Raw genomic sequence first — 27,301 nt, forward strand, 5'->3', positions numbered from 1 at the left:
CCATGGAAGGATCCAGAGTCTCTTCACCCCTTTCTGGTAGATGTGCCCTTGCTATTTATTTTGCTCCAAAACCAATTTGCAATAGTAGTTTGGGGATCTTCTGACATTTCATTGACATTTCTTCAGGACTTTTTGTAGCATGATTATTATTGTCAGTAGGCCCTCTCACGTGTTGATCCCTACACATTTAATTGTGTGCATTCCAGATGGGGCACAGTTTTTGCTGTGAATTCATAACATGCATCCAACCTAGCACCTTCACGGGCCTGTTTCAGTTGGACCTGTTCCCTAGGAAGATCACTTAAGAGGTCTGGAAAATCCTCTGCAGAACTTGCAACAGATAGAATTGACTGTTCCTGACAAGTCTACCATTTTTACTGTTCTCCATCTGCCTACCAAGACTGCCTCATTCTTCTGAAGTACTGAAGACCACTTAAAGTGTGTCTAAAGCTTGACGCCAACTTCTTAGCTCTGCTTGCCAATTAAAAAAAAAAAAAATCTGTTGCAAAATATATGTCAATACATTTATTCCCAGACTAAGGCAACCATGTTACCTAAATGCTGGGGCAATCCTAAATGCACTCGAGAGACTGGTGCCGGTAACAGAAACTTCAGATTGGCTTTTGCAGAAGGCATCACTTGTAGCATGAGATATTTAAAACCTTTTCTTTTCCCACTGAACAAACAGGCCTGTCTCAGCAGTCTGGGCAAGCTTCCCAGCTTGCTGGCCGGATGGGACGGCAGCCGACACTCAGCAATGGGCTGCTCGGGTATGAAATTCACTCAGTTGGAAATCAAGGGCAGGAAGGTCTTGACACAAGTGATCCAGGTATGAATATCTGCTCTTGTACCCTAAGTTTCCTTGTTGGGTTTTGCTCTCCTAAGAATAAAATTATTTGGGAAACACTGTCTGCAGATTTTAGGCATTTCTTCTCCACTGGTAAAACCTGAAGCTATTTGAGCTGTTAAACTGTTTGCAGCTTCTGAGCTTGGTTGTGGTGCCAGCTTTGTATAGATAAATATAGAACTTGTGGCATTTTCAAAAGCCATTTGGAATAGCTCTTCAGTATAAGCACTTTAAGCAGAGATTAAACACATTATTTGGGTTTTCTGCCTAAAGAAGAAAAAAAAAAACACTTGAAAAATTGGCAGAAGTACCAGTTTCTTCAAATGACAAAGTTCTCTTCCCCAAACTGAGTCTGGCAATTGGCAGCTCTCTACAAAGACATTTTTTTTTCCTCTCTCCCCTCCCCTACTCCTTGATTTCAAAATAACCTTCAAGGCAAAAAGAGCAGTCCACAGCACCATAAAAAAAGAAAAAGAAACTGATTAAAATGTTGCTTGAACAGAATGCACTTTAACTAACTTGCATCAGATAAAACGCTACCAAATTCCTACAGAAGAAATCACTGTATTACAGGAAACTGGACACACACATTCCTCAAGGAATTTCCTATTCAGAAGTCCTACTGAAGAAACTAAACAACAATACAAATGAAGAGCTTTATTAAAATCACTTGGAATATCCTATGAAATTTAATATCGTATAATATAAGTGCAATCTCCCCTATATTAACAGGATGTGACACAAGTGAAGAGAGGACATTAATATACATATAAATAGAAAATCTAAAATATGTTTGACAGTGATACATTAAATGTCTACATAAATGTGACCATAGTTAGGAGCATATGTAATATTGTTTCCCTCTAGCAATATCTTCTAAAGCATTATGCATAGTAAATTGCATTTAATTCTAACCCCTGCTTTCTTATACGTAATAAGAGATGTGTAGAAATATTGTAGGCACAAGCAAAAATAATGCAATGGATGTAAAACAGAGGCAGAAGCCAGGCACTTATTTGTTCTTGGCTGCCAGAGGTTTACGGCTGATCTTCTTTGACTTGTCATTGTTTTTCTTTGGAGGTTCAGGGTTCGCCTGCATGTGTCTGCCATAAAGACTGTAAGGAAAGGAGAAAAAAAAATTGTGATACAATCATTAAACACAGATTTTTACTCTGCAGAACATCAAACAAAGCACCTAGTTACTAGGGAAAAAAAGGTCTTTATTTTGTCTCAACACACTGAATTTTCTATTAGCTCTCAAGCTGCAGTCATTAACATTTGGTTTTTTGTGACTTTTCAGGGGAGTAACATCAGGGAAGAGCAGGCTTTTGGAGCAGTGAAGGAGCAATCAGTTTTGCCTTCAGAAACTAGCAACCTTTTTCTGCAGTTATGGGATTAAGGCTCGGAAGGCTGCAAGGATGTGTATTCAAGTAGACAATGACAGAAATTGGGTTGAACTGGAGAGATAGAGTGCCTGCTTAGAGCAAAGTGAGCATCATCCCTAACCAGAAAACCCAGGGGCTTGGTAATGTGACAGAGAGCAATGGTGTCACAGCTGCCTTTGCTGCTCACACATGATTGATAGCACTGGGACAGATACCAACACATCAATGCCACATTAGTAAGTACCACTGATTAAATGTTGACAAAGTATCCTACAATTAAGACGGCTAGCATTTGCTGTGAAGCTAAATGGACTACATGGCTGAAAGGATCTTGCTAAATATCACATAGTAATTAATAGATAATTTATGAGTAATCCTGATTAGAATAAATTAAAAAGCTACCCAAAATAAACACAGCTCAAACTTAACTTCACTTATTGACATAAAGTGCTTTTTGAAGATGCATTTTGTTGATTTTGGTTGGGGTAATTTTCTTCATAGTGGCTGGTATGGAGCAGTGGTTTAAATTTGCACTGAAAACAGTGTTTAAAATGCAGGGATATTTAAGTTATTGCTGAGCAGGGCTCAGCAGAACCAAGGCCCTTTCTGCTCCTCACCCCACCACTGAGGGCACTGGGAGAGCACAAGTTGTTGGGAAGATGTAGCCAGGACAGATGACCCCAAGTGACTCAAGGCATATCCCAGACCACACCACATCCTGCTCATCATAGAAAGCTGGGAGAAGATGGAAGGGGGGATGTTTGGAATGATGATGTTTGTCCTCCCAAATCACAGTTGCATATGATCTTGGAGGTCATTTCCAACCTTTGTGATTCTGTGACTCTATTCTATTTACTATTCTAATTCTATGTCAGCAGACTAAAAGCTACCACCTGATTTGAGCTTTATGTTGCTGTATCTGGAAGATACTTCAACCCTGGCATTCCTGGACTGTGGAAGGGAATTAAAACTTCTTGTAAGGTGGGGTGAAGAGGCAGCGCTTGCTTTCACCTTCCCAGCAGCCAAAGTTTTACATCATACTGCTAAGCAAGCTGCTGTCAAGGTGTACTGTAGCCAAACAGCCTTGCTCAAGGAAAATACAACTGTAAACTATGACTTTACTTCACCTTACTGAAATTTTATGTGTGCCATCACCTACTGTCAACAAGGGATCAGGTGGCATTTCCTGATCAAAGCAGAGAGCCCTGACCCTCTGCAATAACTACATGCTTCATATTTTTATTTTATTTCTGAAGAGACAGAGCTCCAGCAGCACAAGGCTGCATTTTATCCAAGTACACAGTATGTGTATTAATCAAATATACATCCTAAATAACTCCTGTTTTGGAAGGTGTTAAGTGAGTTGAGCGAGGGAGTCTATGGAAGGAGATGGTTCAGTATTATGAAAAGCTATCACAGCAGAAGAGCACAGAAGTGACATTCAAGGAGGTTGTGCCATCAGAAACTGACCCAGGATAGAAGAAGCCAGGGAAAAAGCAGCATCCTGTTCTGAATGATATGCAGTGCAGCATTTGAACCACTTTCAGCAGCAGTTTTCTAACTCTCAGAAGATAGCACTACTTAGGTAAATACAAAATTGACCTTCAAGCTGGTTTTTGGCTTTTTTGAAGTCCCTATTTGGGACTTTAGGCACCAATTAACAGAGAATCCAGTGATCCACTGTATCTGAACACAAAAATCCTTTGTGGATGGGAACAGAAGTCCCCTATCACTGTCCTGTGTTCCACATCCTGCTGCCCCACAGCTCCTTTGCCCTGTTAGTGCCTACCCAAAGAGGCCTGAGACAGCTTAAGTGGTTGTAAAGTGTTACACACCCTCCTTTGGCTCAAGTTGGTTTAGGCTCCTCCTTTTTGCTTTGGAAGCTTTATATAAGTTTCTCTCTTAGGTGCTTCTTCTGGCATTCATTTTGCCTCTCATTTCCTCCTTTCTCAGAGCAAATGTTCAAGCATGTGGACTGTTAGACCTCAGAAGAAAAAGGGTGTGGTGGGAATTCTACTGACTACGCAGATGCTTTCAAAATGCAGAAAACCTGAATACTGACAATTTTGAATGAATTTCAGAGTTCTGGTAAAGTCTACTTGGGCAATGCCTTTTGACTATGAAAAGAGGTCCAGAAGCCACAGTGTGCATTAAGCAGTAAAAATACAAACTGACCTGAGATATTTTTGGGGTTTTTTTGATATCTGCTCCTTACAATATTCAGCGCTACTGGTGCCCCAGCAATTCTCTTTGTCCCAGGCAAATACTACATTAGTAGTAATAGATGTACAAGAGTTGAAGGCATTTACAGCACTTTCACATTCTTGTTACTTATTTTCATGTCCAACCACTTCTATCAGCACGAGCACTGAAGTTCATCCGGCAAAGTAATTAGTGGGTTTGAAATAAGAAAATCAAATATATCTACTTATGTTTCCTTGGCAAAATGAGAGGAGTCCCAATGCACATGGCTATCCCAACTGAAGATGAGTGCTTTACAATCTTTCATGGAGTCTGCTAGTCAAAGAGCAAGGATCAGACGTATTTAGATGATACAAGCCTTCACACACAGGGTCTCTCTCTCCTGTCTGCACACATCAGATATGAGGAGACATATGGTGTCACAACAATATTTAAATACAATAATGATTATAATAATGCCTCTGGGACAGAATTTGCCTTCTGTTACATTAGGGAAAAGAGAATTCAAAATTCTCAAGGAACTCCTAGTACAACAATAAACACCACTTTTATAACTCCCAGGGGGAAAAAAAAGCTGCAAGGAAAAAAAAAAGGCAAAATAAAAACACTAATGGAGCTCATCAGCACAGAGAAGCAATTGTCTGACCTCCACAAGAACCTATAACCCTTTAGATTTAAAAGATGTGAACTTTGCATGAAGTCTTTAATAATTTCAGCACTTACTAGAAAGACACAGAAACAGCTGTAGCCCAGCTGTACAAACTAGGTAGATGCTCTTGTTCTGCATGAACGCAGAGTCAGATGTGTTAGGCAGAGACACTGGCACATCATCCTGGGCAGCAGAGGTCAGCTGAAGATGTACCCACAGACAGTTCTGCTGCTCAGCTCATGGATGCTGATGTGCTAGAGGATGGCACCTTGACACAGCTGTTTGCATGACTAGACCCTTAGCCAAGGCAGATTGTCTCCATAAACACACAAAAGAATTTTGATGCAGATTGTGGCTACAGTTTCAAGGCAGATTTGTGAGATACGTGCTGATAACACATTCCTAGCAGTGCCTTCCCACGAGATATTTTGAAACATCATCTGTTCACAGCACTGGTACAGCTCTGAACAGGACACTACACACAGATTCAAGGCTAAAACCTCTGCTGAAGGACAAAATCTGGAGTGCAAACAAATATTTCTGATGTTTGCAGTTTGCTCACAGTCAGAAGATGGTTACTATAACCACAGCTCACAAACTGCAGAACCTCTCTAGATTTAGCAGCTACAGTATTGTAGGCAGACTTCTCATTATATAAAAATTAAAGGGAAGATAACATGCAAGACTGAAAGTGCAGAAAGCCCTCAGACAGAGACTCTGAGAAGCTTTCTTTCCTTGTATATATTTTTAAAAGTATCTTTCATGAAAAAATGTTTCTTTGTATGCAGATGTAAACATGAGCAAAATCTTCATGAATTTTCCACCTGCCCCACCAGAAGTAACAAACAACAGCAGCATGGCTGCTGCAGAAGCAAAAGAACAACATCAAGTGAGAAAGATGCTCATTAAACTTCATCATTCTGTCTACTTTAATGATGCTTTTACTTAATAAAAATTCCCTAAAGTAGTTGCAAGGATATTAGGCAAGGTCTCTGGTTATGTATCAGGGGTCTAAGCTGTCACTAGCAAGCATGCAGTTCAGGAGAGGCATTCCCAAGAGGTGAGAGTGAATACAGCTTTCTTGTAATAAATTCAGAGAGAATCAATAACCACGGCTTGGCACATTACTTAAGCATTTAGGAAAGTAGGTGATCCTTCTAAATTAAACCACAAATTGCTAAATGTTGCAATTTACAGCAGAAGATCAGGCATGGAACCTTGTAACCTGAAAGCATATAGTCTTGCTACCAAAATCAGAACCATAGTTAAAATTCTTATGTTCAAAAAGGTAAAAAGAGTCACTTTGAAAAACAAATTCAGCACAACTACCTCCAATTTTCTCTCTTGTACAACAAAATGCTCACTAGCCAAGGGCTAGAGACCTTGTGTAAGCTAGAGAACTATTGCAAAGTGTTTGATGCACACATTGATTTTTTTGAGTTTAAGCATTTTGAAAGAGGATTTCAAGACTGAGCCATGAGAAATACACTGGTATTTCACTTTATGTCTGTAACAGATCTCCAGGGTGAGTATGCAGTATAAAAAGGACAGCACTGTTAAATATAGTCCTGAAGAGATGCTACTTCCAGCTATGTACTGTAATCAGGGAAACAAAGGTGAAACATTCCAACTCTGCTTGATTTTTCAAAAGGTGAAGTTCAGCACCAGGCAGATATTTAGTGCTCAGACCAAGCCTCAAAGAGGATATTCACAGTGACCTCGACAGAACAGTCCCAAGCCCCAGCTGATGAAGCAGGAGAAGGGAAAGGCTGAATCAGTGGTGGTATCACTACAAACCCAAAGCTGAAAGAAGTGCTTGCATGACTGATACATGCTGGCTGCCCTGCACTAGTTACAGTTCACATGCACTTGGAGCAACGTGCTTTTGCTACACCAGTTTTTGCATAGCTAATTGTTGCTCTGGTGTCCCCTCTGAGTGACTGGGACTGACCTTTTCTATGTGGGAGCTGTCATCCCCTCAAACCACATATTCTCTCTCCCAGGAAAGGGACAGGTACTGGGAATTAACTGGTCAGTCCTGTACCAGTGAGAGAAAACAGTGGAGGTTAAAAGTACTATGCAAGTATCATATTATATTGGTCGTTCACTGATAATTGTGCTGTAACTCAGATGACCTCAGTGAAGAGGAACACTGCACGGGTAAGTGAAACCAGTACCTGTTTTCCTTACACCTGAATGGCAAACTGAAGCTTTAGGACTCTTAATAAGAAAAACCAGACATGAGTGATTCATTTTATTCAGCTAATTTTTTGCCCTTTGTTTTCAAGTGGTCGGAGAGCAGATGGCAGCAATGTCAGCGATGTCCATCATCTGAAGCTCTTGCAAGTTTTTTCAGAACTGCTTGGTTTTGGCCTGTCCCTGTGTGTGCAGCACTGGCTGGATGAAGGGGGCTGGCAGTGCCACTGCTGCAAGAGCTTCTGGGCCACTGAACCTGCAGCTCTCAATGTGCTGTGGAACTGCTCCACTGTTTTTAGGTCTGTGAACAGTGTATCTTCCTCTCTAGCCCAGTGCCACTCTGGGATGCTTAATGCTTCAGACTGCCCCAAAGCTATACATGCCAGAGCCCAGCCCTGAGACACTCCCAAGTGTATGTTATTTTTCTGTTCCTTCTATCTCCCTCAATTATCTTCATAATCCAAAGTTCCTGCAGACTTTGCCTGTCACTATTCTTCCTAATTCCCCTTAAGTCCTGCATTTCACCTTTTAAAGAGACTTTCTGCAACACCAGAAATCCTAATATCCTCAAATGCTTTTTTTGGTCTTCACCCCACAGGCACTCATTAGGGGAATTGATTATCTCTTCTCATCTTGGATTAGCTCTTTCTTTTTCTTAGCTAGTTTCAGTTTTTGGAGCACAAATTAGGTAAGAAGAAGAGGATTCAGCACAGGTGGAGAGCTAAGGATTCAAGCCCATGTCTCCCACCCAGTAAGTAGAGACCTGGCTAATGAAGCCAGTGGAGTAAAGAGCTTTTTGGGTGATAAAGCAGAAGTGCCCGCTGTGAGATGCTTAGCTGCACTGCTCTGTTAAAGATTCTCACCAGCTACAGAGGACAGTGGGTAGCTAGCTGACATGCAGACACTCATCTTCAGCTATTTTAAAATGCTAGATGGAGTCCACCCAACCACTCCCTCTATGTTCCCACTCTGCACTCTCACAAGCTGTTAGCTATCTTACATTAGAGACTCTGCTGAGTCACGCAGTCCAAAGTTGACTTACTCAGAATTCCTGCCTAAAAACACTCCAAATCTCAACAAGCAAAAAAAAGTACTCTGCCAAAACTTTCTGGAGCTCACTGTTTCAGTATCTGCGTAGAATGTGCACCCTCCAAAATAAATCCCACGTGTCTCTTACTGGCTATTTCACCATTCAGTTTTCCACAGGGCTCCCTTCTGCTGGACCCCTCTACCCCAGTGTATTTGCTGCTCTGTATACCTAAAGAAAAGAAAAGCTCAACCTCTATGTGCCACATTTCCCACTCTGTATCCCTACAGTGTCTCTGTCAGAGACAGACCCTGACCAGAGGAACCTCTGGGCTCATCTCAGAGATCCCAGACCTGATGTGTCAGTGAGGGGAGATTTGGGCTGAGGTAACTGTGATTTACAAACACTTGCTCTACTATTGGGCTGGCAACAGATGCATAATTTTAATTCTGCCAGACACATTTGCTCTTAAAATGGTTAATTTAATCCTTGCTTCTTTGAACTCACCATCTTGCATGTTATGGGGAACTAATGTCTTTTTTTCCCATAAAGGAATTCCAAGTAGGTGTTAGGTATTTCTTTAATTAATACACAGTAATAAAAGAAAGCCTTCTCCTTACTTATATCCTCTGAGGCTAGCAGCCTTTTGAAGCAAGTACTCTAAATGTGAGGCTTGTTAGGGATGCACAGCTGGAAGCTCATAGAAGCCTAGCAAAAAAAAAAAAAAGGATTTCTTTTAAAGGAAAATGTAGAGGCCAAGATTTGCAAAGCTGGCTAATGACTTTGCATATCCAACCTGAAAGATCTTACAAGAAGCATGGCTTTTGGCAGTCACAATTTTGAAAGCACAAGGAACACTAACATCTAGTTTCTGAAAGACCTATCTCGATACCCAGGGACCCCAGCACTGAAAATCTCCAGCCATGCTAGAAATCCAGAGAGACACACAAGGGGGCCTCTATGGAACTGTCACAAAAACAGAAAGGCCAGGGCATGCTTATTCTTATTTCTTTCAAAACAGAGACAAACAGGAATTAAGATTTCATCTAGGGAATGTATTATGCTGATAAAACAACCCCCCAACTAGGCCAGTATAATGAAACAGCAGCCTGAGAGCACGAGGGAGAGAACAATTCACTTCTGCATGTGGACAGTCCTACAAGACTACTTCAATTATGCACAATTTCTCCCCTGGGACTCAGATCTTCAAGCACATTCAGGAGGCCTGATCTCCTTTCTCATGCTCCATTTTGAATGGAGCAATGAGTTGTTCAGCCTACATGTTCAGGCCAGCCCCTGAATTCACCCCAGGCATGAAAAAACAGCATAGGCCAGAAACTGAAGTTCTTAAGGTGAAGAATTCCCACAGACTGCAGTGGAATATTTTCCTACTTGTTTTCACAGATGAAATAGTGCTTTCCTATTTAGGACCAGAAAAAACAATTTTGCACCAGATACAGGCATCAGTTTAAACTCTGAGGGCTGAGCTATCTACTAGAACAAATGGCATCCTACATCTAATTCATCAGAAGCAATCAGGAGCCACAGAAACTGCAGGGGCATGCTCAGCTTCTTTGGCAGATGCCAGCACAGGGAGCTGCAGATAAAAATGCACCACTAAGAAGGAAAAAGACAACTCAAGTGAGAAAGAAGTGTGTTCTGTTTAATGAAGTGATCTGTATCATCCCAACCCTTATCTTTATGTATTTGTAATTTATGAACATGCATTAGATAAATCAACAGTTGCTCTATTTCCCCAAACATGTTGTTGGGACAACATTCAAGGCCATTTGCCTGATGTCAAACTAACCCTGGACAGGCAGCAAACACAGTACAGAAAACATACTGGCAGACAGCACAGACATCCTCCTGGAGACAGCTGAGCACAGGATTCTTCATTCTTATATTATTTTAATGTTGTTGTTCATATGGAGTCCTTTGGGCTTCAGTAAAACAGTGCTCACTTTCCTTTCTGAATGCTACACTTCTGCTCAGATAAATGCCCTTACATAATCTTTATTATTGATTTATTACATGCATTTTGCTGTGTACCTAATTAACATTTAAAAAAAGGAAAACAGAGGGCAAAAATAGCTAGGTGCAAGCTAAGGAACTTTTAAAAAGTTATTGTTATTATATGTCCGGCAGGTATGTATTTCTTTTCCAGTAACTAGACAAAGTGTACCAATAAAATATATAGAAGGGACACTGGGGAAATACTGATACAGAGTTTCTCTTTTTCTTTTTTTTTTTTTTTTTAGCAAAATTGAAGTGTCTGAGTTAATCTGAGCCTTCTCTGCTGCACACTGAGGATGGCCAGTTTCACTGGCAGTAGCACGGAGAACATTTGGGGACTGCAATTCCCACACACAGGGTTTAATCAGCTGCCCTGCTCTGCTGGGCTGGCTCACACACCTCTCCCAGGGTGTCTGCCTCTGCCATCCCAACTGCCTGCAGGGCCAGCTCTCCAACAGCTCCTTAAAATAAACATGAGGACTGAACAGTGACAAGGGACACAGTGACAAGGTGGGGAACTCAACCAAACTAACCCCTCTGAATCACCACCTCTGAGACCCTCAAAGGGAAAGGAGGAAGTCCCAGTCCTGTCACACAATCCATTTGTGTGACCCAACACAAGAAATTCTGGCAGGCAGTGTGAGCTCTGCAGACCACTGTGTAAAGGGAGCACAGGATTTACTGTGGGATGCTTAGACAGAGTTTTGGGACTGAACAAGAGTATTTAAGGATTATACAGGACTTACAAGTTCTTATGAGGACAGAGCAATAGAGTGGAAGTGAATGACCAAGAATGACAGAAGAGAACAAGTGCAGGGAAAAAGAGAGAGGATGAGGCAGGGAATAAATGAGGTCAACGGTGTGCAAGCAGGAGGAGGTCAGAGTGCTTGATTGGCAGAACTCTGTGCCAAATCATCTTGACTTTGTCCTCCCTAAAGCCTGTTTCTAGCTGTTTTCTGTGTGAGTGTGCCCTCTGTTCTGGCAGCATGCATACATGTCCTTTCAGCATGTTCAAGCTCAAGAGAGATCAACTGCTCAATAGCATGGACTGAGTCCTAAATACTGGAGTGACCAAAGGACTCTAGGATCAGCCTCCAGAAAGACTCAGGGATGTAGGCTGATGAGACTGGGTCTGGGGGCTTGATATTTGAAACATCAAGACTGGGGAGCCAGGTACTAGAGGGATCCCTGATACAGTGTCTTCCCTGAGCATTGCAGGGAAAGGTATTGAGGAATACAGTCTGGCTGTTGTTTGTCTTCCCTGTGTTTATGTGTCCATCTGTCCTCCCATCATGCTAATCTGTCCATGGCTGGCCATGTGTATATACATGTTCTGAGACTGTGGGCAGCCTTCCTACTGACAGGACAAGAGAACAGGGATACGGAGCAGTTACTCACTGCCATCAGCGAAGGAATTTACTTGGTTCCTCCAGGACACTGGATTTAGCTGCTCAAAAGCACTACCAGGAAGAAGGTGAAAAATAGAGGAAACTCACTTCACTTTATGGCAACACTGCAATGAAAATGTCGTTTTTTGACACAAAGGATCATATATAAAGTGTTACATCTCAGACATTCCGATTTCACTTGGCCATATGAATTGGCTTTCTTTAAGCCATGATGGATACACTTTGCAGAAAAGCTGTTCTTGGACAGTGTTTTTGAACATGCTTTAACAGGTCAATGCAGGTCTTTCCAGTTCCCTTAAACACACTCCCTGGCCAACGTGGACACAAACATGCCAATTATGTCAATCTTACAGACACTGGTAAGTTGTGCTCTGAGAAATCAACATACGTGCAAAGGAAAAAGGTGATTCAAGGCAAATTTCAAAATCATTGTTATCATATAGGTAAATATAAATTAAAATACTGAAATGCTGAAAGCCAAATACTGAGTAGTTCTATATGGAAACAAAACATATCAATACAGTGGATTAAAGTTATGTAACTTTACTGTAGAAGACCAAGGATGGTCACTCAGAAACCACATAATAAAATGATACCTAATTTTCCAGCCAGTTTTGAACAAAGCATTGCAACCTTAATATTTGGCAAACAATCACTGGGTTTTAAGCAAATCTTTGGTGATTTTCCATGGCTTTTACTGTTCCAACAAAGCTGTTCCAGAATCTTTTCAGGAGGGACCTATGGTATGTGGCAGCCAATAATCTTTATGGCAACACTGCAATGAAAATGTCGCTTACAGTAATGAGCAGAGATCATAAGTTAAGCCCCCAGCTACCTTTCCATTATTTTTCATTAGAGTTTTTCTGGCTTTGCTATGCTTTAAAGTACTCAGGGAATTACTTCAAATTAGGCTCACTAGTCAGCTCTTCATTACTCAGACCACAGTGAAACTGAGCAATCAGCAAACTGAACCAGCTCCTGAGTAACACAAGACAGTAACATTTGCTTGAATGTTTACCATTTCTTTTTTAAGTTTGTCCTCTTTCTTGAAGCTCTTTTCTGTAAAACAAACTTGCCCACAGTTGGAGGTGGTTCTAAAACAACAGGAAAATCACATAGTATTTTTTCATGCCATTAACACCTTGAGCAAGGGGTTGGGCTTCCCTTCACCAACCAGAAACAAACTGTGATATACTTATGTCTTCTTGACAGCAGTGTTTTTCCAAGATTTGTGTTCCATAGTGCTAGATGAAGTGGGTGAGATATGAAGTCTCACTTACTACGTGAATCCTCACCCTTTGAAGAATCCCTATGAATTTATGGAAGATTTTAACACTGGCTGCTGCCCCACTTGCAAAGCAAGAAGCTGACCAACCTGCTGGAAAAGAGCAGTAACACTGACATCAGTTAAGTTCTGATGTCATCCAATCCACACGACTTCCCAAGTTACTTTCACTTTCAGGGCACACAGTGTGAAAAACATAAAGCCTTTTGAAAGGCTTTCTTCTCCCCCAGTGTAATGAAATGGCAATACAGCATCAGTCTGATTTTGATTTCAGCAAAATCAATACAAGTTTTGCTTCTGATTTCATTGGGTTCAAGGTTTGGCCCTTAAGGTCAATTATCCATGCAAGCTAAATGGCAAACTGCAGTTGCAGTGTGGCTCACAAACCCCAAACTTTGTATAACAAGCTATGAACAACATCTAGGCTGGCTATGAACAGTGAGAATTATGCTTTCTCATCAAGTGCTAGTAATAGCTAAGGCCAATGAGTCACTCTGTGACTTTTTAATGCACACATTGACCAAAATAGTTTCTTTTCCAAGGAAGGTGGGATTATGCATACTGATCTGGTTTTGCTCAACATCCTTTTGCTGTAGGTAGGCAGCACTTTTCCTAAATTGCTGGTGCTTACGAATGCTCATGAGTTAAAGGAAAAAATATGGAACTTTACTGAAAAGGACAAGAACTAGTTTACTCATCAGATATTTGCAAAAGGCACCCACAGGAACCTTCAAGTGTGATGTAAAATAAACCAGTGATTCCACCTTCTGGGCAAGAGCAAAAGGATCAGGCAGTTGAAAACACTTGCACTGAATCAGTCTAAGTGCCACAGCAACAACAAAGGCATGGAAAGTGTAACAACAGGGAGCCATGATGTAAAATAAACCAGTAATTCCACCTTCTTCTGTGCAAGAGGAAAAGGATCAGGCAGTTGAAAACACTTGCACTGAATCAGTCTAAGTGCCACAGCAACAACAAAGGCATGGAAAGTGTAACAACAGGGAGCCAAACACAATGCTGCAGTCTTGGTGGACAAACTGCTTTGCATCTTCTTTGAAACATGAACACACTGCAGGGAGGGCAAACGAGTGTAACAACAGGGAGCCAAACACAGTGCTGCAGTCTTGGTGGACAAACTGCAGATCACCTACTTTGCATCTTCTTTGAAACATGAACACACTGCAGGGAGGGCAAACACAGTCCTTGGTTCTTTCTTTCTGGTTTCTCAACTAACAGGCTATTAACATGTTTTCCAAATCCCAGCCTACACACACAAGGTAGCAAACAGGCACCCCTTACTTGTGAAAGGTAAGATATTAGATTGGATTGGAATGCTGGTCAAACATTGGAACTGACTGCCCAGGGAAGTGGTAGAATCACCACCTCTGGAAGTATTCAAAATACATGCAGATGTGGTGCTTAGAGGCATGGTTTAGTGGTAGACTAGCACTACCATGGTTGGCTCAACGATCTCAAAGGCCTTTTTCAACCTTTGTGATTCTGTGATTCTAATCCCAGCATTCAGCTTGTGATTTGCTGTGCTCATGGTTGGCTCAACAATCTCAAAGGTCTTTTCAACCTTTGTGATTCTGTGATTCTAATCCCAGCATTCAGCTTGTGATATGGAGCAGATTTATAAGAAATGCAGGAGTGGGAAAAGCAAAGTGACAAAAGATTTGTCAACAGCTCTCTGTCACTGAGAATGCACTTCATTAGCCTGTCAATTGCAGTGTCTAGGAGACACATTTATTGACAACTTACTGTCAATTGATCCAACATCTATATAAAGCTCTTCTTATGCAACGAGTTAGCTGACTCAGATGATGATGAGATCTATAGAGAATTAATAGACATACTAAGCCTCAAACTGCTCCAATTTCTAAACAAAATGCAACCAGAAGTGATAAAATCCCACTGATATCTCAGCAGCTAGACCACATTCACTGCTTACAGCACATCTTAGAATGAGATTCACTGTGATACACTCAATAGCTGGGGTAAAAGTATGGTATGGGTATGAAGTAGAAGTCCTTATGCAAACACTGTTTTTTACTTCTATGGCCATATGTACTTGTGGGATTACTTTTTACATACAGGGACTCTGCATTTTCTACTCCCTCAGTTTAGCATGGAAGCACTCAGAGATCTTGTATGGCAACCAAGTGCTCTGTGCAGCTGCATGCCTCAGCCTCTCACCAGGCCAGGGTAATGCTGCAAATGGCTAATTGATCCTGCAGTGGCTCTAACAACTGGCAGTCACTTCACACTGCTGGCAGCGTTCCTGCAGTGCACACACTCCCATCCTTTGCCTGCGTTGCTTTGTAAGACCTGTTTTATCACTTCATGATAAGGCAGTGTCAAAGACAGCAGGCATAACCTATTCTGGCATCTCCATCTGGCTTTATATATCAGACTTGTGCTGCTCTGGTGGATTAGTTTCAGATCCCTGTTGGCAGATCAAAGGCAGCAATAATAACCACAAATCAATCCCTCTTTAAGGCCTAAAACATCTTCTCCTCATAGCATGCCTCATTTCTTTGCCACTCCAAAGCTGTTATAAATACCAACTTTGCCTAGACACAACAGTTGTATGCAGATACTCAGGCCCTGGAGAATTTGGCACTGTGTTTTCACCTGCTCTTTTCTGATCTATTATGACAATCAAAATGAGCAGCTTCAATAGAGAAGTGCTTATGTAGATTAAACATTTGAGTCCCCAAAAGTCAGAAAGCTGCTTGGTGCCAAAGTGAGAGCATAGGCAGAAGATGGCTTGCTTCCCTTAGTCACATCTCAGGTAATGTATTTTCCAGCATTCATCAGGGCTGTATTTCCAATGAAACACACAGCTCCCTTCAGCTCACTGCTCAGTGCTCCAAAATGACCAACACATGTTTTTGGATACAGAAAAGTTGCATCCTCAGTTGAACAACTGCACAGTGGACAGGTTGCTTTCTAATGGTGTTTCCAAACAGCTTCCCCCTTGACTAGCAGATGCTCTAGAAAACAGGACTCAGAAAAGGGATTCATGAGGTTCAAGATCCACACTGTTGCTCCCATAGAGAGGTAACATCTGGATCCTTTCACCATGCCTGTGCTTGTATTATTGAGATTGCTCTTAATTTCTTCATGATCACCTCCTAGGATTTATCTAAAGGCAGTGGAAGTTAAAAAATGACTCAAAGACTATGTAGCAGCTCTCTGCTTGGCTACGTCTTACTACCAAAATGAGACTTTTACTACAGGAGAAGTAGCTTTTGTTTGCTTCCTTTCTGTAACACCTTCACAGGGACAAAGCTGAATTTACCATGATGTAGCCAGGCACTTCCCTGGATCTCAAATCACCCACAGATACTGTGCCCAAAAAAACACCCAAAAAAACCTGTGCCTTGGATTTTACATGAAAAATGCACTTGTGCTGTGAAAGATATACCTGCATAAGCAGTGAAGACATAAACTCTCCCTCTTACCCTTCTTTAAATCTTTCCGTCTTGTGAATTACAGTTTGAACTACGTCTCTGAAAAGACTCCAACATCAGCTAGATCAGCAATAGTTCAATATTCCTACATTCTACTTAAAACAAAACCCAGATTTAAATAGCAAAAATGAGAGCTGCTTAAAGATCTCCTGAAATTCTTAAGAAAAAATTAATCTAAGATAAACATACACAAATCATCTGGTTCCAACATTGCATTTGTACAGCTTGCAACAGCCAGAAAGACCTAGTATTTCAGGATTACCACATAAGGGCTGGAAAATATTTTCTCCTAAAATTCTTTTGAATACTAATGTAAAGTACCTTGATCCTGATTTTTTTCAGCATTTATTAGGTTCCACTCAATTGACTGTTTACTCCTTATAATTTTTTACTATACCCATAAAACTAGAACACTGTCTCAACATATGGAAAATGTGGATGGTACATATTCCTCATAGCTGCACAATTTCAAGAACTGTAACTACTATTTCAAGATAATTTTTAAACTATGACAAAGATGCATGCTATTGAAGAAAAATGGTGAGCCTATAAAAAGCTGCATGTGTTCGAGTCAATCAAGTAAAGAGAGTATCATCATCTTCTCACAGTATGATTCTTCTACATGCTAGTGGAAGCAGAAAGTCAGAAGGATTAACTGAAGACCAAGAAAAAAAGACTTTCCTCTTTTTCCCTCTCCCACAACTGAGACTAGAAAAATGTTCAAAAAAGGAAAAAAATGACACTTGCAGCTTCTAGGACAGTTTAATAAACCTTGGGGAAGGCCTTAGTGTTGAATTTGCCTTCCCAGAAGAACCTAAAGCACTGCTACTAAAGCAATACAATAAAGTTTATGAACTTGTCTTTACTGCTGCATAATTTATCTTTGAGAAATGGTACTGTGGTGAACAACTGCTCCCTATGAATCTCTTTGGGCTTCAATGGACTGCAGGCTTTATCACAGCAAGTAAACTAGATCAAGATTGAACTCCAAACTGAAAGATATATAACATATTTTGGGATCAATGAAAAATACTTAATTCAAAGGTTCAATACTACTATACTCAAGTATTTTTTTATGCTTCACGTTAACTTCCAACCTAAAAGTCCTTTTGACACATTTTACACTGAATCTTAAACAAATTCCAGAACCACTCATATTTCTTTCTGTTCAAGAAAATTCCCATCTTCTGTTTTCTTAGTTTTCTAATAAAAAGCAAATGTATCCTTCTATTAAAAAAAACCCCAACAAAACAAAAAACCAAAAAAACCCAACCAAACCAAAACTAAAGTCACAAATACAAAACCACACTGCAAATTCAAATTAAACATAATATTTTAGGGTGCATGCTTTCTGCCAGGTCAGCAAGTTAATCTGTCTATACAGCTCTTAGATTACCAGATTTAGCATGATGAAGGCATGGGAAACCCTAGGCAGAGGAAAAAAGGAAAAGGGAAGAAAACAGATCAATCAATGTTTTAACTCACAACTCCCCTCACAAATCAGATGCTGGGAATTGGAAGGTGTAACTGCACAGTGGGATGTGCATATATGCTGTGGAGAAAACTTCATTGTCACTCAAAGCCCACAAGCCCGTGCAATGCTGACATAAAGAGTGGTGAGGAATGAGAACAAAGGGACAGAGACACACAAAATAATGGGCAGTCTAATTTCTTGCCAAAGACTTATAAGACAAGTCTGTAGAAAGAGCTTTGTAAGAAAACTGATTTAGCCCAGAAAAAAACCCTGTGCTTAAGGACTGTTGACCTATTTGTACAGTAGGGTAGTTTTCATCCCTGGCTATTATGATTTCTGGTCAAGTGGCATTTCTCCATACTTTTGTCTATTACAAGATAATTTCAGGATGCTAGGTTATTTGATAAATTCCAACATTTCATGGAATGTTCTAGGCAATGGAAAATGTTACATTAACTTTGATGAAAGCAAGAAAATGAGAGGGAAAAGGTTTATTTACACACAGGATTGTGACCTCTTGCAGTGGTTAGGATATGCAGCTGTTTCAGCCACCCAGGTCTGGGAGTAATGGCCTATGGACTAAAGAGCCACAGAATGGCTGCCACCTTCTTTGCCAAAGTTAATGAGTCTGGCAAAGAAGAACTCCCATTTCCTCCCTTTCCTTAAAGGACTTGCAGTACAGTTTAGCAACGCTGACACCCAGAAAAAAAATTGCCTCAGGGAGAGGAAAAAAGACCAAGCCAGGGGAAAGACGGAAGAGAGGAAGGAAGAGCTATGAGGTCAAAAGAAGGATAAGAGACACACAAAGCTTCATGTATGGAAAAGCAACTGGCCCTGGCAAAAGAAGATAAAGCTGGTATACTGCAGGAAACATGCAGGCAACTCTCATTTCAGTGAAGAAAGGGAGCATGGAAGGAATGAAGGAATAGATGAGCATGCAGACCATCTGAATTCATGAAGCCCTTATGGTTTGGGGGCTCTTGACTGATGCAAGGAGCATACCCCCAGATGCTGTTCTCCTTATTCTGTGATTTTCAGTACCATTACTTCAAGAACAAGCACAGTCAGCATGAGCACACTTCAGCAGGCCATTCCCCGTTTAAACATACATGGTGCTTGGCACTTCTTCACATCCATCTCTCAGTCACATTAGCTCCATTAATGAAAAAATAAATGTTGCAAAAGGGAAGTATTAACACAGCCAATGCCACAGACATTAATTTTAAAAATGCTATTTACTTTGTATCAGAGCAGTCATACATCTTGATCAGTTCTTAGTCTTGTCCAGGTTCTGATTCCATGCTGTAGAGACAAACTCTGTCCTGACTCTCCTTCCTGCACATGATTAATTTACTTGACATCTTTAGTGCTGTACCCACTTGATGGGCTACATATATTTAGTAGAAGACAGTAATTCGTATTAAAGCAAGAATGAGTTTTTTAGTGCCAATCCTGAATAGTGACTTACTGTAAAGCATGGTCACAATACAGCTAAAACTATCTGCTTGAAGAGAGAAGACACTCTGCTCCATACACAACAGTTAGCCCAAACAACTTTGGGAGAAACGTGCAGCTCCATGAAGAGTGGGTGGCTCCTCAGTCTTGAGGGCTAAGGGCTAGGTCCAACCAGCTGCCTACGAGTACACTCAACATCTGTCCTTGAAGATCCAAGAGCTCAGGACCCTGGTAAAGAGAACTGTGCAGGTAACACACCCTCCTAAATCTGTTCCACTAACACAAACCAACCACAATGTCAACTAAACATTTTCTCCAAATCAACAGAAAAAAACTACAGAGAGCACAAAATGACTGCCAAAGCACAAGGAAAAGGTCAGTCTGAATTTTTTCTTATTTGCCAAGAGAACTAGGCAGCCAGAGCAGGAGAGCCTATGTAGCCTCTGGGATGTGTGAGTGGTGATCTCAAGACACTAAGGATTTGGCAATTATCTCCACAGCAATCACTGTTAGAAGCAAACCAAATATTTCAATATTTTCAGGAATGGGAGAGGAACCAGAAGCAATTACTCTGTCAGCAAACGTACCTATAGATAACTTGGAAATAACCTGCATATGTGAAGGCAAGTTGAGTTTATTTCCACCATGTCCTCACACGTCCAAGACGTGACTTCAGTAGTTCTTAGCAGATGCCAGCTGACCTCAATGCTCTTCTGCTCTGATACCACATTAGTGCCTCGCTCCCCAGCAGGGTTCTTTGGCAGACATTGCATGCTAAGCTAGCATTACTAAAGCCCCAGCTGATATTCTCTTCAAAACTCCTCTGTTCCCCCTTTCTTGGTCTCTATGGCAACACCCAGCATCCTGCAAACAGCACGAGCCAGCTCGGGGCTCACTCTGCACTCATTCATCTCAGATGTTTGAAGAATCTCCTCTTTTCCCTGTACAATGTTTCTAAAGCCAGAGTTTCACTCCCTGCTGATGTCTCCACATCTCTGACACAGTTCCACTGCTCCATGTCACAAACCATCACCGATGCCCCAAATGAGGTCTTACTCCAGACTAGGTAAAAGAGCCAAAATCAAACCCAAACATGTTGTCTGTCACTTCAGACAGAGTGTGGACATTCTCTTGAAAATCCTGGTTGTTGTGAGAGCTTTGCCTTTTAAAAGCTATCCTTGCTAAGTAAAGGGATTGAAGATCACCTGTAGATAGCCAAAATAAAAACAGGGAAGCAAGGACAAGAGAGCAGGACTTTACCTTGACCTGCATTTTTCCAGGTTATATGTTACTATTCCTCACTTTACACTCCTTCTGTACTTATGTTAATTCTGGCCTCAGAGAATCAAGAAAGTTTCATTTAACTTGATTCTGTTCTTCTTCTTTTACTATACTCTTAAGATGTTATTTCAGTAGTGGCAACTTTCAATCAGATATTCTTAGAGCCTTTCTGAACAATTTTTTTTAAATTTGGAAATTATTTTTAGGAAGAGGGGGATGTATCTATGGTGTACTTTTTATTCCTGCCAGAACAATGAAGAACGGGCCAGGAGTTCACAGCTTTAAGGTAAAATAATCAACACAGAAAATAAAAACATTTTGAAGAAAGAAACTTCCTTGAAGGGATTATATTATTTTTGCAAAAATTATTTTAATAGTACTTCTGTTTATGTGTATGGGGGAAAAAACTACACATGCTACAATGGAAGAACTTTAACTTCTCCCAGTGCATGGAAGAAAACATTTTCTTTCAGAAGGAAAAAGTAATTTTCGTTGAGACAGTATATAATTTTCCACACACAAATGTGCTCATCCAAATCCAACCTACATGTCTCCGTACCTTATGCTCAAATTTTCCCTCACTGCGTTCAATACATTAAGTGCTACCTAACTCCCACCTCCTGAATTCAGCAAAAACCTTTTTTTTTCATTTAAAAACCCCCTTTTGAAATAGAATGTATTCTTGTTGTTATGGCCCACAACTCAGAGGCTGAAAACAGCCATTAGTTAACAACCCACCTATTACCCTGTAAAGTGTTAACAAGTGTGCACCCCTGCTGTAAAGAAATTGCCCAAAGAAAAGGGCAGGGTAAACTCCCTGGCCCACTCTGATCTGGAGAGACAAAATGTTCCAGGGCTTTATCTCTCAAAAAGCCTTGCTCTTTTATCTCCCTGCTCCACCTAACCTTTGTTAGCCAGCAAATAAAAGGATGGGCCACAGAACAGCTATGGGATCTGCATGCCTGCACAGAGTCATGAATCTTGGTCAGTGTCTAAATCCTGGGAGCTCCTCTGGAGCCACCTCACCACCCCAGGGACAGGAAGATGCTTGAGATTATGCACTACCATTGTATTTACACTGAAGGCTGCACACCCTTATACACCTGATCTATCAAGTCAGAGTGTTTGCTGGTTACTGCATCAAAACAGGGAAGGGGATGTACTGAAACCTGCACTTTTCTAGAAGCAAGAGGAAGAGATGATTCAAAATGGCTCGGAATAATTTTAAAGCCTCTTAGTACAAGCTATGATCCTCAAATCATATGATTTAAGTAATTCAAAGCAGTCACCAATTTGGCAATTTAGTGGTATTAAAGGAAGGGCAGCTGACCCCAAATAAACATGGTGAACCAAAATCATAAAAAGCAAAACCAGATTCCTAAGGACAAGCAAGAAAACACAAGTTGGTCGTGCTTTTGATATTTGTCTGTCATACCTCTCTCCCAGCTACTGACTGGTGATGGGAGGAAAAGGCAGAAAATATTGTCTTATAGCCTATCCTTTGATTATTTCTGTCCTTGATTTCTGCTTTTACTAAATGCTCAATGTTTCTGCTATTTCACTTCCTCCTATCTCTTCCCTTTGCATATCAGCCAATCCTTCTCATATATCTTCCCTGTTCAGGATTTTGGTTCTTCCTTTTTCTGTTTCCAGCTTGTCAGCCTGCATCTTCTTTCTGGTCTTCCTCCTGTACCACTTTTATGTTTTCTTCTTTCCTTTCCTTGTTTCTCATCCTTTTATCACTTCTTTTTTTTACATAAGATACTCATCTTTCCATCTGTGCTCCCTTTTTGCCTCTCTGGTGGTTGGATCTGAAGAGGAGTAACTCTGTTTTCAGACATTAAGTAGGAAAATGAAGGTCCCTTCTTAATATTTTTCACAGCAGATGGGCACACACTGCACAGAGGGGTTCTGCTAAAATGTGTTTTAAGATACTTTCCTGCATCCCATATAATCATTCAAAAATATTTTAAAAGTATTTTAAAAAGATTTCCTATGAAACACTTCTTATAATTCTTTATGGGAATTGCAGTAAGTTCCATTTTTTTTCTTTAAAAAGCAGGCATGAAATAAAAGTTATTACTGACATCTGTCATATTTTAAATTCCTTTATAAAATTTAGTGGTGGCAGCATAAAACAGATGTAGCATAAAACACTGTGAAACAATCTCCCTAACAGAGCATCCTTTAAGGAAAGCAACTTCATCATTGACAGTCATTTAGTAACACAGGAGGCAGCTTCCCAGGAGATATTTGCTGCTGTTATATTAGAGGTAATTAAACTATAAAGTGATTTATTTCTTTGCAGCCACGTAATTGAACTTTCTAAAGCCATTAATGATACCTTATGAAAGTATCAGCAGATGTGGAACATGATTATCTCCAGAAAAACAGTATTTACAACACACAGGGCCACAAAAATTCTACAAAATGCCATTTATTGGCAAAACATTAATATATTAACCCACAAAGGACAGTGCAGAGGGTAGAAATGCTGTCACTAAATGTACATCTCTCCACTCTTCCCCCAGCTCTCTCTTCCCTATGATTGACAGTGATTTTCAGAGAGTAGGCATTCTCTCCAGGCAAAAAAATCTAAGTACATAAAAGATAGCTTTATATTAGTTCATATTGCAGCACTACTGATTACTAAAGGAAGCTCTAGACAACAAAATGTATATATTTAAAAAAATGCATATTTAAGGGTGAAAAAACCCTATATATAAAAATAGGAGTATCAATGCCTCACATACTTTCCCCACCATATTAACTAAACCAGCAGAAAAATCCTTGATATGTCATTTGCTGACTGACGAGCACAGAGAACTGAGACCTGAGCACAGAATTTTATTGCAGAAGACATTTTCATCTGCAGCCAAATCACCAGGGAAACACTTTGTCAAACAACCTCACTCTGCAGGGACACTTTGTGACAATATTGGCAACTTAAGAATTTGTTCTGGTTTTTCCAGGAGCATCTACCTGCCCATGCTGAGAAATATTTACAGCAGCACTGCAATTCATGCAGATGACCAGCTTAAAACCCGGGAACAAGTGTTTCACATTTCATTGCAACAATATGTAAAAAATACATGCTCACAAGCTCTAGTTTCAAAAGAATATTTATCTCTTTATATATAAATTATCCAATGTACTTTTTGGGAGGACTTTCATACCAAATCCATGTACTTTCATAATAACTGACATTATATCAAGCATCTGCAGGGCTACAAATCAATACTTGTTTTCAAGTGCTCAAGTAACTCTTTTATCTCCTCCCCCCATCCTCCTTTTTTTTAACTGAGGGAGGACTGAATCTAACACAAGGCTGCTTTTACATCATCAGGGTAGGTAAGATGCTGGTGTTCCAGCAGAACACCATGGGTTAATATATTCACACTCCTGCTGCTCCTGAGAAAGGAATCTGAGTCCAGTTGATTGGCTTGAAGCTTCTAATTATTTTCTGTGTTGAACAAAATTCCCAGGTCTCACAATTTTTTACTGAGATGGAAGGAAGTGTGATTTTCTGTGAAATTTTCTCAGTTGAGAACAGTCATTCAGTGCCCTCAATGGCTCAGCTGTATTGTCCACAGTGGGCTAAACCTCACAAATCCCAAAGTAGTCTCAGTCAGGATTTATGTATAAAATTGTATGCACAACTCCTTTGTTCATAGATAAGCACAAACCCCCAAATAAGTGGCTAAACAAGAGGGCTAACACTATGCCATGTGATGGAGTAGGGGAAATGTGGGGTGCCACTATTTCTCTGCAGTCAAGGCATACTTTCTACCATCTACTATCTACATCATCCTGCATCATCCCAGCAGATCAGCAGCAAGGAACTCCCAGCTTCGACTCAAGCTACTGGTAAAACTCCAGTCCCTTGCATCAAAGAGGTTTAATTTCTCCTTTGGATTCTATGCTTAAACCCTCTAAGCCTAATTGATAATTCTGTATCTGAAAATGAGAAGTTAAGCTGAATAATTAAAATTTTTCTCAGAGAAATTTCCTTAGGTATATCAATGCAATTTTACATGAGCAATCTGTCAGTGGTGTTGTTCCACTAACTAATTTAAAAGATATGGTATCAGGTGTTTAGTTCTAGCTGCCAGTCAGCTGGAAAATAAAGAAGGTTTTTATCCAGCACTGACCATCCATCTCCAGCACTCCTATCACCACAGGATCCACTCAAAACACTGCTGCTGCCCATCCTCCTTACACTTTGGCCTTTGGAAACATAGAATTATGCTTTAAAAAAAACTCACACCATGCCACATATATACTAAGCAAAACTAACAGGCTGAGAATGGTCTGAGCAGGTTACCACCACCTTCTTTGCCTTTTTTAAAGCTATAAACATACTTTAACAGTTATCCCTTATGAAACATTTCTCTACATCACCTACTCTTATCTAAAATCTCACATCAAGTCCCACCTCAGACAAATCCCCTTTGTTTATAAATAAATTCTGGCAGGCATGAAAGTTGAATGATTGGTGTGAGACTTTAAAATTGCAACTCTTCATACCTGCTGTTTCATGTGTGTGGGTTTTTTTTGTTTGTTTTTTTCGTTGGGTTTTTTTTTGTTTGTTTGGTTTTTTTTTCATAAAAACTGCCTGAAACAAACAAAATTCAATGAAACCCCACTCCAGCACATTCCTACATCACGAGCAGCTTAGTAAAAACAGGTGTATGGATCTCTTTTACAGGCTATATTACATTGTGAGAAGAGCAAGGCATCTAATACTCTCTGGGACCATCTACACGTCTCAGTGACAGTGACAAGGGGCAAGCCCCCAGCACAGAGCTGCTTCTGCAGTGGCTGTCCAGGGGGTGCCCAGTCCCCCATTCACTTATCCTTGGTCTGAGGGGTAGAAATGACTCCTTTGAGATGGGCATCCTTGATCTGATGCTGCTGATCCTTTCCTAGCACATCACAGTTTTTGTTTTTCCCTACTATACACTGTTATCTTTGTCTTGTTGATCTGTGACTACTACAGCCTGCAGTTCAAACAGCACACAAATAAATATAAACCAGACAATAATGTCCAAGTTCTTACACTCCATAAAGCAGAGAGCACAAGGACAGGTTGACTGAACACCTCCCCTCAGATCTGAAAGAGGAAGTGCTTTTCCCTTCCTACCAGAGCGTATGAACACAGCTTGTTACAGGCACTGCTGCGTTAACGTGACAGGTTTACAAGGCCCTGGCTTGCTCAGCAGTAATGATCTTTCAACATCCCTGTCAGATCAATGCACAGCTTTCCTCAGGACCCACTTACTGGAACACTGCTCAGGGGGGAATGTAACTTGGCAAAATCACATTCAAATCAGACTGCTCTACCAGGAGTGCTGTAGTGAGAGACAAGGGGATGTCTGCAAAGTCCTTCAGTTTGGGATGTTGGAATGACACATCCCTGATCCTTCACTGCACACAGCTTTACCTGTGTTACCTACCATTATTAAAGATTTAACTTCATGATCTAGTTTTGTTTCAAGTCCTTTCCCACCACTGGGCTGCAATTTTTTGGCAAATGTCTCACTCCATCTGGTCTTTGTCCCTGGCAAACAGGAGACAGTGGGAGGCAATTAAGGTATTGTCCTGAACATGGATAAACTGCAAATGTAAAGAAAACAACGGACATCTCAATACCATAAAAACAAGCTGCTTTTCATATTCTTCTAAATGCAAGTTTAGCTACACATAGCTTGATCAAGAAGACCTGCTAAAAAACAGACACAAAACAAAATGCCCAAGAAACAACAGCTCAGCTATTAGCATTGGGCAAGGAGTAATTTCTTACAGAGCCCCTACAGCAACTTTCTCTTAAAGCCAGAAAGTTTTTGCATGGAGGGGGCAGCTAAGAAAGGTTTGATCTTTTTTATTCAGTTTTTTATAAAAATGCTTTTTTACTACAAACTAACCTAGTAAAACTAAACTTCAATTTTTTTTTCTAGTTAAGCCATTAAGTTTTAATACTCTTGCTGTGAACAGCATTGCTATTAGTCCAAAGGAAATTCAGACAGTAATTATTACATACCTTAGTAAAAAGTATGTTATACATCCTGTATAACTTGTTAGTTATACAGGATGTAAAACTAACAAGTAATTTCTCTTTTTGAATGTATAAAATTTTGGACAGTAGAAAGTCTACCTCACAATTTGGAAGCTGTTTCTCAAGGATCTTATATTTCCCTACTCAGAATTACTAACATGAAAACATCTTCTTCCAAAGTGTCAAACACCAGGCACTAACACTGCATGTGTCTGAGTTTTAAACACGACTTCACTGAAATGACACTGCCTAAATCAAACGTGCCTTCTCTGACAGGAAGACATTAATACCTGACCAAACCATGCTAACATTGCTCCAGCTCAGGAACATGGACCCCAGCATCTCAAAATGATGTCAGAAGACTTTTACTAGGGACGTGATACCTAACAACAAGCTTTAGGGCACAAGCACTAGTGTCACCTAAAATGCAACTGCTGAGCTGTAAAACAGGGCAGCATTACAGTAACTCAACAGAAAAGTATGCCACCATTTAGTGCACATAATCTCTTAGTAAGAACTTATCCTACTGATCTGTTTTAGAAGA

The 27,301-nt window shown here is 40.4% G+C and overlaps 1 protein-coding gene across 2 annotated transcripts in view; it reads right to left on the reverse strand.

The window, feature by feature from the left end:
* Window positions 1–1,489: 1,489 nt before the first annotated feature.
* RSU1 (Ras suppressor protein 1) overlaps window positions 1,490–27,301 on the reverse strand; it is a 103,737-nt gene continuing 77,925 nt past the window's right edge. For both annotated transcript variants that reach the window (XM_039710546.1, XM_039710557.1), the window contains one exon: window positions 1,490–1,962. In XM_039710546.1, coding sequence (XP_039566480.1) covers window positions 1,860–1,962 — 103 coding nt within the window. In that variant the 3' untranslated portion in view covers window positions 1,490–1,859. The remainder of the gene's footprint in view (window positions 1,963–27,301) is intronic.

This window comes from Passer montanus, unplaced genomic scaffold (genome assembly GCF_014805655.1).
Source record: "Passer montanus isolate IOZ18808 unplaced genomic scaffold, ASM1480565v1 scaffold10, whole genome shotgun sequence".
NCBI classification, from domain to species: Eukaryota; Metazoa; Chordata; class Aves; order Passeriformes; family Passeridae; genus Passer; species Passer montanus.